We start from the raw sequence: 13,306 nt of genomic DNA, 5'->3' as shown, positions 1-13,306 counted from the left end.
ACCAATGACGTAGGGTCGCGGCTGTGAGGCTCCGGTACTTATGAATTTATGTGAAAAAAACACGAGCCATTGTCTGCGGCTGAAGACATCTTAATGTCTATATCGTTATCCAGGTGAATATTTATTAAAAAGAACACTACTATTATAAAATAAGTTAATAAAGTCTAAAGACTAAGGTATTAATTAGATTAGGTCCCTACATAATAATATTTCTATATTAAAATTAATCGACGAGTAGGTTTATACTTAATATCCTTGAAGTTTATGTAGAAATTCTAAGTTTCAAGGAAATACAACCAGCAATAAAGAGCGCGTATATTTTAACAAAACTTTGTCACCCTTTGGTGCGGTAAAGTTAACACTTTTTGTCGGGTCATGTGTGAACTTTGTAAATCTAATAAAGGACACCTGTTCGTACGCCGCAAAAACTATCCCGACGTGTACAGAAACTTTGACCGCTCGTGTAACACGGCTTCTCTGTGGCGAAAAACATGCGGGCCATGGGATCTCTTTTACATTGTACATTAGGGTACATTTGTATGTGACAATATAGTTGTGTTTTGTTTCCCAGTATATGTAGATATTGTAAATTAAAATGATTCATCTTTTAAAACGTATTTTGGTGCGAATTTGTTTCTGAACTTTTGTTAATATGTGACGAACTAATGTTGTGAAAGCAATTAGAAACATATCTTTTAAAACGTAAAAAACAAGAGAAGTAAGTAGTTAAGTTTAGTCGATACTATGACAGTTAGCGGTGGTGCAGGAGCACGGCAAGGCACGGCGCGGCGCGGCGGAGATCAAAGGGCGCTTTGTGTCGCGCGGCGTGACTGAACCAAAGGGATCTTTTGAGGTTCCTTCCAGAGGGCGTCTTTTAGTAACGACGCACGTTGTTCTTTCCATCGTTATACTAATGTACGTGTTATTTTGCGATTTATCTTTTACATGTCGTAATGGAAGATATTGTTTAAGATTTTCTGTTAGTTTTTTTTGAGCATTTACATTGTCAAATTGTACCAACCAACGAAACTTATAATCTGAAAATAATCAATTTATAATAATTTCAATCCGGTTTTAAGTATATGTGTTGTTGACGCTGTTAAATAGTTAAATGCCGAATTGTCGGCATTCCACAATCGTTATCATTTAATAACGAAATAAACACATTATAATAGGATCGTGTGTTGAGATGTTGCGAGGTCGCCTTCGCCGGCGGCCGGCACTAGTGATGCGCTTGCTCATATCGATATTGTTTAGTTTAACTTCTACTAATTAAAGGTAATTGAAAGCAAAATCTTCACATCCTTTTTATGGCTACTTTCAATTACATAATCATCATTATTCAATTACATCACATCTGAGGATTTAATAATGTTCTGTAGTTCAACAGTATTATCGACTTTAAATGTCATTCAACTGTTGGTATTTAAATGTTTTTAGTGTTTTATTATTAAACTTTTATTTTCATTGTATCTACAACAAAAGTGGTAGTGTACTCCTTTTTCACGTCAATTAACAAATTGAGAATAAGCAAAATAAAAAAAAAATAGTGAAACTTTATTGCATAGTTTTAATAACATCACTAGTAGTGGCGACGTCAAAGGGCATTCGGTCACTGCTTAGCTAAACATAGTAATAGAGAGGCATCACGCATTAGTATGTATATCGCACAACATACATATGTAAGAATTCACTATTGCAATGTTTCGCAATTAAATACAGATTTATAATTGTTAGTTGATTTGAAAGTTAAATGTTTTTTAGTATGTTATGCCAATTGAATCTTGTAATAGGTGTTTAGTGCTTTTGATCAAAAGGTGTAACTCTAGCATTTTTACGTAGACAAAGAAGAGGTCAGATAGAAAAACAAAGAGGTTCACTTACCAATCTTAATGTTGCTTAAATGTATTTGGAACAAAGGAAATCTCTGTTGCACTCAAAAACATATTCTGATATATGATTCGCATATAGAGCTTTAAAAGTATTAAATGTCCTAAGGTCTTATAAACTTTGTTTTAATGACCACAGCATATGTAATGTCAACATGTGCGTGCCGTAGTGATTATAATTTACAATGTTAACAGCTTGCTAATTGACCACTAAGTCGTGTCAGATGACCGCGTGTTGCGCGACATCTATTGATACGTTACGATAACTGCGCTATCGACATATTGCAGAACATCTCTATAATTTGTTGTTAATTGACCTACATATTGAAGACATATTTAGTTTTTACAACTTTTTAATAAAGATTTGGATTTTAAAGCACAGAATAGTGTATACTGTTAATAGTTTCGTTTGGATCTTAACCGTGGATTAGTAGCATATATGTAAGAAATATAATACAACTCGAATGATAGTTCGTGGGACTCCGCAATGCACATTTAGGCGTTTGTAATCTTAGATAAAGATTGCATTCAATGATGACCACTATGATAAAGCTATTAAGGAAATTTATATGTAAAGTTTTTAATAAAAATAAATTTAATCTCTTTCTCCTATTAAATAAAGCTCATATTCCTGCGTCTGTTCTGTGTATCTATGATTAGTTTACGTTGTCGATTCTTGTTTATTTTGTAGTAATTTGTAAACCTATAACATTTGTTAGCAGTGATGTCTTCCGCGTCTTTAGAAGATTATTATTACAGTAATCATGTAATTTTATTATTTATTATAGTTTCGTAATTTACCGTTAATAGTATCGTTTCTCTGATTGTTTTTAGTTTTAGTGCATTTTCTTATTAGTTTAAAGAAATTAAGTCTTCGTTCCTAAGCATATGCATAAAATTGTTTGGTTTGATTTTTTTTTTTAATTGAACTTTAAAAGTCTTTGAGGTACAGAGAATAATATGCCAAAAATGGAATTTGCAGTTAAAATAATTATTATAATTAAGCCTCATTTGAGAATTGAGTTAGGAACGTGTGTTGAGAAAGACGCTGCTGCCCGCTCAGCTGTAATATCTCAATGAAGAAATTCCGACAGTTGATGTATCAAAGTTTGCGCGGCTCCATTATACCACGATATTATTATAAAACTATTGTAAATTATTCATGTCTTCCAATAAAATCATAACACTACTTTTTTGATTCTTCTTACTATCAGATGTAGATTTTATCAGACAGACATAATATTATGAACGGTGTGTAGCTGTCTATAGTAGCTAATATTTTAACGCTAGTGTTCAAAGACAAGTAACATAAAATAGGAGCTCAAAATAATTGATTAAATTTAAGAAAGTTAAAATGATTTAGGTTGGTAAATGTTAAATACGTATTTATATGGCCATTAATGCGATAGCAATAACGATTAACCAAATAAAAAGCAAGCGGGATCCTAGTAATAAATTCGATGTGTACAATGGAAACAGTGTAAAAATTAACACGCGATCGATAAATGCTCATCACATTCTCATCACAAGCCAGTTACAGTTTTTATATGAATTAATAAAACGACTCGAAACGCGACATTTGCGATGTGTCAAGGTGAGCGACGTGACACCGTGACCTCACGCTCGGTACGTTACTGGCCGCACCCGTCGATGATCTGCCGTCCTAGTCCTATGAGCTCCCCAACTATATCCAGACCATCAGTCCTAACTCTATTATTTCTTACTAAAATTATGTGATGATGGATTAGGAGATATCTCCAGAACAGTCTGGGAGAACACATCAGGTTTTTCTTTAATTCCCTGCCTATAGTCGCGGGCGTTACTTAGTAAAATCTAAAGGAAAAACCTGTATATTCATATTGAACAGCTTACGAGCATATCCAAATTTCGTTTACTTACGAAGTAAGAATGTAATACGACTTCCTTTCCGATGATTCTAAGTTACTACATCGCTTGGTTAATATTTAAATATGTTCTTGTGAGTAAAATAACAACTATGGAAGCGATTGCGTCAGTTTTTGTACGAATGTTATATTCATATGATGAGGATTTTATCCTTGAAATCGTTGTCCTTTGACGTCAATTAAATTGATATATATGAGGTTAATTACATACATCAAATGGGAAATTTATTTTTGATAAGCTGTCACTGTTGAATGCTGAATATCAAACAGCACTTCGTCGAGATCACACGTCGCAAAAACTCACACGCAACATTCATTTTGTTATCAAAGCCTTTTGTATTTATTGCATATTGCGTTTTAATTAGTTAACTTTCTATTACAATTATTTTGACTTAATCATTAAGTTATTATTTTAATGTTGACATTTTGTAAGAGGTACCGAGTTACGCAGCCTCCGACTTCTGCCGGAAATGCGAACAATGAACGATTTGTGCTGTCAGTTTACACTGACGTAACGCTTATGCAGAAACTTAGATGGATGGATGTTTATTGTTTATTGGTAGGTATCTCCAGAACAGCTGCATGGATGTCACTGATATTTAGCATAAATGTATTACATAGTCTGGTGGAACATATAGAATACTTGTTACGTTTTTTTTCAATTCCGCGCGAATGGAGCCACGGTCGAGTACTAGTCTTACATAATGTTAGGATAGCATTAATAATGCGCGGAAGCCTCAGGGGTTTTACGTCACATAGCTTGATGAAATAGACTTGGCATTTCTTCTGCTTAGGTTCAAATGTCAGGCTTTCGCTTGCTTTGTGTGTGTGAGGTGGCTAGTTTGAGGTACTCTGAGGTGCCGAGGTCAATTATGAATATGTAAAAAGGTGTAGAAGTTCAAAGAAGTTTTAATTCTTCTTTAAAATCGTGTCGATTTAACACAATCAATGCAAAAATAGACAAATATTTAACAGGTACACTAAGATATAAAAATATATTTTGTAGCATTTTTATTCAAATTTTATTATAATTATTAAAACACGATTGGAATCAATTTATAAATTTATTTCTTACAATCTGACTTTAATTGTTATTGATTTGAAAAATGAGAAAGGTAATCGTTGCTTCAGGTAAGAGGTCAGATGTTTCAAAAACAAGTTATACGTCATATACATATTGCTTTCATTTAACAAATTGCCAATTTGTTTGGTTCTTAGTTTTGCAATCTGTCTGACCGGTGATGACATATTGAGAGATGGCCGAGCAATTTTTGCACTCTCTCGAAGTAGTCATTGAAATGAAGGTTATTGTTGTATTTTAGTTTTTTTTTTAAATATATATTTATTTTCGTTATTAAAATATAAGGAAAACACAAAATACTTTTGGTCCCTTTGTGATATTTGTTATGTAAAACTTGATAATTTTATTTTTAACGTACGTCACCTGTTCTTGGGGAAACACACAACATTACTGTGATAAAATAATTTACAATATTCAATGATGTCATCAAAAGTTATTTGATATTGAATTTCGTCCAGTTCCAAAGAAACTGACACTGTGTTATCTCTCATAAATATGAATCTATTAACTTACGTAGAATTGTCATCTTACTAATATTATAAATGCGAATGTTTAGATGGATGGATGAATGGTTTGTTTGAAGATATCTCCAAAACGGCTCAACGGATCTTGATGAAATTTGGCATACATATAGTACATAGTCTGGAAGAACACATAGGCTACTAACTATGTTATTTAGGCTACTAACTATGTTATTTTTTATTCCACGCGGACGGAGTCGCGCGACAACTATTTTCTTAATATAAGAAATTATAGTCTTAGTTTAGAAAAGTAAATTAAAAACAGATATATCCGGTATTTGACGTGTGTCTCTCTTTTGGGTTAAATGTAACAGACATTTATTAAGATAGTTTTGTTAATAGTTCGTCCAAAGTAACAGATGTATTAAAAGGATTCCCCAGTTTTATTTTTCCGCCCACTACAAGTTGCGATGAGATTATCATTTAGGTTTCATTGGTCAGTGACAGGGTGACCCTGACCCCGATATATTGAGCATTCATTGCATTATTTATCTTAATTTAATTTGGTAATTTTTTAGCATATTTGGGTGTAGTTGAATTAATACATATGTTAAGCTTAAATCTATTTTAAGGGAGTTTATATTGCGACTCAGATATGTATTGACTTATAGTTGTTAATATTTTTGTACTGGGATTTAAATAAAAAACCTTTGTTTGCAGAAAAATGTGTTAATATTGTAGAACATGAATAACACAAAGACATAGAAAACTGATTTGACATTACTAAATTCAAAAGTTTAATTTCTTCTTTTTTCTTTGATTTAATGACAGCTATAGTGTAAAAACTCCTTGAACAATTTTTTATAGATCTACTTAATCCGATGATATTTTCCAAGTGATCTTTTTTATGTATAGTTAATTTGTAACGCATATGTTTAACATTAGTAAATAATCAACCGGATATATCAGTTACTAACTGCTACATGACTTTAGCGTTAAAATGATGAAGCTGACTGCGAAGAGTTACTGAGACTTCTGAGACTGCGGTCAGTTAGTTCAAAGAAGTCTACATTTGGCGGTCCCTTGGAATTACAATAAAGTATTAAATTATTTAAACTTTCGCAAGATATTATTATAAACAAACATATAAACAGCAAAACACTCGGGTATTTGTCCGGTGTCACCGATTAGTTTCGAGACCATCAGGGATTTTTTTTAGGGTGAATAGGATTGGTATTACGATGCCCGTTTCTCAAGTGCGTTCTGAAGGGTTCAAAACTAGTCGGTGCCGACACCGGACAAAGTATTTAGCCGTTAATATATTAGTTTACAATGAAGTAATAAATTATTCGGAAGACACAAGTTTGTTGCATAAATGTTGAAGTTGAAGGTCACCGGCGAGGAATAGCCGGCGCGGCAACCGGTATGACTACGGTGCTATGGCTGGCACCCGGCGACGTTTGTTATAATTATGAATTACATAAATATAGCTTACTTTAGTTGAATAATTGTTTTACTATCTTGTTAATGCTTTGATTTATCGGTATTATTTTTAATTTTTAAAAATTATTGTTAAAAATATACTTGATTTAGTGAATAAAGTTACATTTTTTAGACGCAGTCTTTTCTCCAAATAAATTAAAATCTAATGCAATTTTGTAAATACAATACAAATGAAAATCGTATTAGTCATACAGACAGTCACACGAACATCTGTATGTGTAGTTCGTCTTCACACCGACGACACAAACTATAATTTAACGTTGATGTACCAAATAATAATTTATTCAATGATATTGAACTTGTTTGGAAATATCTTAAAAAGGAATATCAAATAAAGCACGCATTTTATTTGGAACATATCTCATGATATATGATGATGCAAATGATAACCTAAAATAGACCGCAAAATTAAACAGTTAAGTACGAAAATTGCTTAACCGGACAAATCATGGAACATGTTAGGATCACGTGTGTGTAGGATGATAATGCAATGTCTTCTCCCGAAACTAGAGAACTTTTATATTATTTCTTGAAATATAACAATTTCATATTTATGATATCTATTTATTCTAATTATTTACTAAATGATTGAAATAATACAATTACTTGTAGCAAAATATTCATCTATACCAATGTTTTTGGGTAAAGTGCTTTGGAGCTTATTAAAAATTTAGCTAATATTAGAAATATAGGAAAGATTAACTATTATACCGATTTGAAAAAAACTTTCACTGTTGGAAAGCCCGAGATACATAGGCTACTAGAATTTTTCTTAATTAGGCGCGAATGAAATCGCGGACAATTGCTAGTATATTGTAAATAGAAAATTAAACAGGCAAATAATACTAGTGTTTTATATTTTACAGTAACCATTTAAGGACAAGTTAGTGGAATTCCGTACATAATTGTTAAGACGGATGCGGTGATTCTTCTCTGGTCAACATCTGACCCGTGTTGGCCTCCGCGCGTTTAGTCACACACAATAAATATTATTGGTATTCTTATTTTAATATCTTATTAATATGCATATCAAATCAAAATATCAAATCGTAGCACGCTCTATTCTATTTTACTTCAATATTCCGTGCCTCCGTCCGAGCGGAATTGAAAAGAACAACTTAATTAGTGGCCTATGTGTTCTTCCATTTCAGCGAGGTCCATTTAGTAGTACTGGATATAAGTAATAACAAATATCCATCCATATAAACTTTCGCATTTATTATATTAGTAAGATATAATACATATTAGTAAGATATAATAGATATAATCAAAGAAAGCACACCATATGATTTCTGAGTGCTCTCTCTAAACATCTTGTGTGTAAAGAAAAATAACGTTCTAAAAACAGTAACCATCCTTATATTTTTTACTTAAAATAAAATTAACCATTTTACCGAAAGTTAAATGTCTAATAGAACCACATGTTTTAACTCAATTAGTTTTAAATATGCTGAAGTGACCAAATCTTTTTTTCAATACTTTTTTTTTAAATACCATATGTAATAATAGTAATGACAACCTATGTGTTTGTTCGTCCCAACTTCACACTTAAGTATAATTTTTACATGCTTTCAGAGCTCATGTAGCAAGACTTGTGTGTGAAAAATTTTAGTGCGAACCGGCGAATAACATGTCAGATCGTATTGTGGTTAAATTTATCACATTCAAAAGTTTATGACCACTTGAACGGCCTGGGATTATCCTCGAAGCTCTAACACACAATTAATTCGGAAGTATGCTGTCATCAGCTGGACATCCTGATTGATGCATGTCAACAAAAAAGGACAGAAATAATCAACAGGAAAGGTGTAGTATTTCACCAAGACAATACGCGATCTCACACGTTTGGTCACTCGCCATTGTCATTCATTTCTACAAAAAAAAAAAGAAAAAACAAAATTACTTTCCGAACAACTCATTAATAATATTGTAATTTTTTTATAGTAAGAACACTAAGACCCAAGGGGCGTAAAACTTGCGTTCTCTGCCGTGCTGAAAGCGTAGGTCGAAATGGCACAGGTCGCGGCGCGGCCCGCGCACTATAAATACGCATCGCAGCACCAACAAATCGTCAGTCGCTCAGCTGCCTTCTCATCACCCTCAAACAAAACAACTAACTCAACAAAATGAAACTGGTACGTTGCCGTGAGCCTCGCGATGGATTGCGCATTACCCGATGCGGAATCAATTTGAACAGTGGAAATATAAATATCATTCCTAATAATTATTAAATCTACGGGAGTCTTACATTTATCTGTAACTTATCACATTTTCTTGATTATATTAACGTATTATTTATTGTGTGCATGCAGTTCATTGTCGCCGCTCTGTTCGTTGCCGCCGCCATGGCCGCGCCCGCCACACCCGATGGCGCCGCACAGATCGTCACCCAAAACACCGACAACATCGGCACAGGACCCTACCAATACGAGTGAGTTACCTCATTAACCAAGTTCAGTGTACAACTAAACTTTATAGCCAATTATAGGGGCAAAACTTATATTACTTCAATTTCTTTACCAGAATTGAGACATCGAACGGCATCGTCATCAGAGAACAGGGACAGCTGAAGAACGCCGGCACTGACAACGAAGCGCTTGAGGTACAGGGCCAGTACTCTTACCCCGGCGACGACGGCATCGTCTACACCGTCACCTACATCGCTAACGAGTTAGGCTTCCAGCCCCAGGGCGCCCACATTCCCCAGGCACAATAAATAGCTCTAGTATAACTAATTATCTAGTCCAAAAAATACTCAACTTTCCAACCCCTTCCTTGTAGTACTATAGAGAAATCGTATAGAGCGATTCTGTGATACAAACATGATACAAATAATGTTAATAAAGATTAAATGTACAATAGTTTATACAATGTATTTCATTTTCTTTAAATCTCGATCGAAAAACATATTGAAATGGAGGCACCTTCAAGAAATGCTAATCGCACAACAACGCTGTTGAATCTGTCATTTCACAATTCCTCTTAAAGGTTATTCAATAAAAATATTTAAAAACGGTTTAACCCAATGTCAGTATTTGCCTAAAACTTTACATGGATTTTATCAATTTGTAGGATTCCAACATGATCTGGAAGTCTACGACGACTATTATTTGCCAATAAATATTCTAATTTAACGTGTTTACCAAATTATTCACAGTTGGATGTAAACCGGTACAAAAGAACATTTAAATATGATAATTTAAAGACATATTAACCTCTAAAGTTATTTACAAGTCGCCCGGCATCCAATAATCATTATAAAGAGGATGGCAGTTATCCTTGGAATCCTAAATGTGAATTCATTTTAGAGGAAAACTTTGGACTGTTACATCATTGACTAAAGATAAAACTATTGTTAATTATTATATATTTTTGTATCTTATATTCAATATTTTAAGAACGCCAAATAATATAGTCATTTACCGTACACTTTCCTGTCTAGTCTTAACACTTTTATTCACACTTAGATTATCGTAGTGATATACTCCATATTACTCACAGATATTACGAGGTTTTTCAAAATTCCCTGCAAGCAATTTGCTGTTGTATAAGTATGAATATTTTGGAAAACTGAACTCATTTCAATAGTATGATAGAAAAAAATAATTATGTTTACATATACAATTTGACTATGAAAGATTGTTCATGGGTGTGGTTTGTTTTGGAATGATCCTCGCGCAATGAGCATACTGTATCGCGACTATTTTGTTCTAGAAGACAATTAAAAAATATACTAATTGAATGATAACATTTAAATGGTTAAATTCTAGTGAGTATCTCATGTATGTAAATGGTGATTCTCGTCACATCACGTCGCTGTGTCGTGTTTTGTTTTTAAATAGGATATTTGTTTGAAGAACTTGATTCACAGGTTAAAATAGAATATGGTTCAACAAACTGTTCAAGATCAACAAATCAGGAAAAGTAATCTCACATTGTTGTAGGACTATTAAATAACATGTATATCTTGGTGTCTTTAATAGTGTTAATATAGTAAACTAGCTGTAAAAAACTTAATAAGTAGTCCAGGTGTTCTTCCAGACTATGTTCTACACCAAGTTTCAGCAAGATACATCTGTTCTGAAGATACCTTGTAGCTAACATTCATCCAAACATTCGTATTTATAACATTAGTAATTAATAAACGAAAAGTACAATATATAAGTAAATTTCAAGTCGATCTATATAAAAGAAAGTCGTGTTAGTTACACTATTTATAACTCAAGAACGGCTTTACCGATTTGACTGAAAATTGGGGAGGAGGTAGCTTAGAGCCACGAGACGGATATAGGATACTATTTATTCATGTTTTTTTCGAATTTATGCCTTGAATAACTGCTTTTTATGTAACTTACTAATATTATAAATGCGAATGTTTAGATGGATCTGATGTGGATGGATGGATGGTTGTTTGAAGATATCTCTAGACCGGCTGAACGGATCTCGATTAAATTTGGCATACGTTTAGAACATAGTATGAGAGAACACATAGGCTACACTAATTAAGTTTTTTTTATATATCCACGCGGACAGAGTCGCGGGCAACAGCTAGTCAACATCAATAAAACAGAATTCCATCTTGAAATTAATGTAATTGATAATGATTAATTTTTTAATGAAGTTCCGAATAAAAGTCGAATAAAAATAATAAAACTGCGACTATTATAATAACTATGAACCAGTTTCAGATGCGCTCCTCTAATTCTGATGACATTTACAATCGACCTTGAGATTATTGATCATTCTAGATTAATTAGTTGGAAGTTCATCGGCTATTGGATTCAATAGAATTCTAATAATGCAAAAAGCAATAAAGAAAAATGCAGCCGGAGTTAAAGAACGGGATTTTATTTCCTATAATACAGTATAATATACATCAAATTAATGATGGAGTTTGATATTATTTAAAAAAAAACAACGGTAGAAATAGTAAATTGAATTTATAATAAAAAATATTTTACAATATAGACAATGTATAAAATTTACGGGATTCTTGCAACGATTGAGCTTTACAAGTTTTTTAAAGCGTCGAACTTCAACTGTATTTTATACGAGTGACACAAAATAGCTGTTTAATTATAACAAGGTAACGCATTACCTGTAGATGTCAATTTAGACATGGATTTTATAATATATTACTTAGAAGTGGTATATACAGCATTGAGAATTTGTACATTCTTCTTTGAATGGTTATACGTGGTTACGAAAGATTCAATAAATATTATAATATTATAAAATTAAAGTTAATCAGTAATATTATAGAAAAAGTGAGAGGAGAGTGACTTTATTGTAGGATCGATGTTGTATGTGAGTGTAACCCGCCGCGGCCGGCCTTCACCTTGTTGCGTAACTTTTGCCATGGTTAGGCTCAAAACGCAATGTTAATTAAAGTTAATTAAGTGATTTTTAACACGTCTTATTAATAGGATATTAACTGACTTTTTTTTTATATCATAAGGTGGCAAACGAGCGAGCGGCCACCTGAAATCGCTGATATAGCGAAGTGACCGTTGCCCATAGACATACGCGATTGCATATGCGTTGCCTACCCTTAATAGACGGAGGAGAGGATGCACAGAAAGAAAATGTATTCCCTTTCCATGCATCCTCTCATCCGGAAAGTCCACTTCCACTTCCCATTCTTTCATTATAAGAAAAAAGATGGGAAGGGAAAGAGCATTAAATTAGGCCTCCGGGACGCACACTCATCAGACGAAACGCGGAATTGATTCCACTTCACGCCTGTCTTCGGTGTGGTCGTGGTATTTCACCGGGCGAACCAGGCCAATAGGTGCGAAGATGTTAAAGCGGGCTCTACCACTGTTGAATATTTATTTACGTATAAAGTTTTGTTCTCATTTATTGTAATAAAAGTAACTACAAAAATGATTAACAAAAATTAAGATATTTTTTATTACAGCTACCAGCAGTTTATGTTAAACTCTTTCCTCGTACCTACAGTACTAATACAAATCCAAATAAATTATAAAAATGAACAAAAATATAATGTATTGAGATGTTTAAAACGGATTGTAGAGTAAAGATCAGATAATATAATATGAAACGAAACAATCGTTTGTATTCGGACGCGACAAGTTTAAAAAAATTATATTATTCGGTGTATACTCAACCTTAACCTTATTTAAACGCAGCCTTAATTTGCACTGGCATTCTTAGCCCTGTGACGTGATTACGAAGCTCCGTGCGTTCGCAACCTTACTTTTGACTGATATAAACTTTTGATAAATTTACGGCATAAAGTAAAATAAAGTTTAAGTCATAGGCGATGAACGAAGAGCATATTGATTTAAGTATTTTAAGTAAGATTTTCTATTACAATTTTCCCAAAACAAAACTCACATAATGATTTAAAATGCAAAATTGTAAATAAAACGTACGTGCACGATACTTGAAAAAAAAATTATTTCCAATAAAACATAACGATTAAATAAAATTACAATAAGCTTG

General features: G+C 33.0%; 1 protein-coding gene across 1 annotated transcript; it reads left to right on the top strand.

Annotated features, from left to right (window-relative positions):
- Window positions 1–8,937: 8,937 nt before the first annotated feature.
- On the top strand, window positions 8,938–9,704 carry LOC106115760 (flexible cuticle protein 12-like). The gene is given in 3 exon segments (NM_001312496.1): window positions 8,938–8,973; window positions 9,151–9,269; window positions 9,362–9,704. Coding segments are annotated over 3 exon segments (321 nt in total). The 5' UTR covers window positions 8,938–8,964; the 3' UTR covers window positions 9,555–9,704.
- Window positions 9,705–13,306: the final 3,602 nt, after the last annotated feature.

Source organism: Papilio xuthus, unplaced genomic scaffold, assembly GCF_000836235.2.
Source record: "Papilio xuthus unplaced genomic scaffold, Pxut_1.1 DF827777.1, whole genome shotgun sequence".
NCBI lineage: Eukaryota > Metazoa > Arthropoda > Insecta > Lepidoptera > Papilionidae > Papilio > Papilio xuthus.
This window is presented reverse-complemented; position numbering and strand designations above follow the sequence as displayed.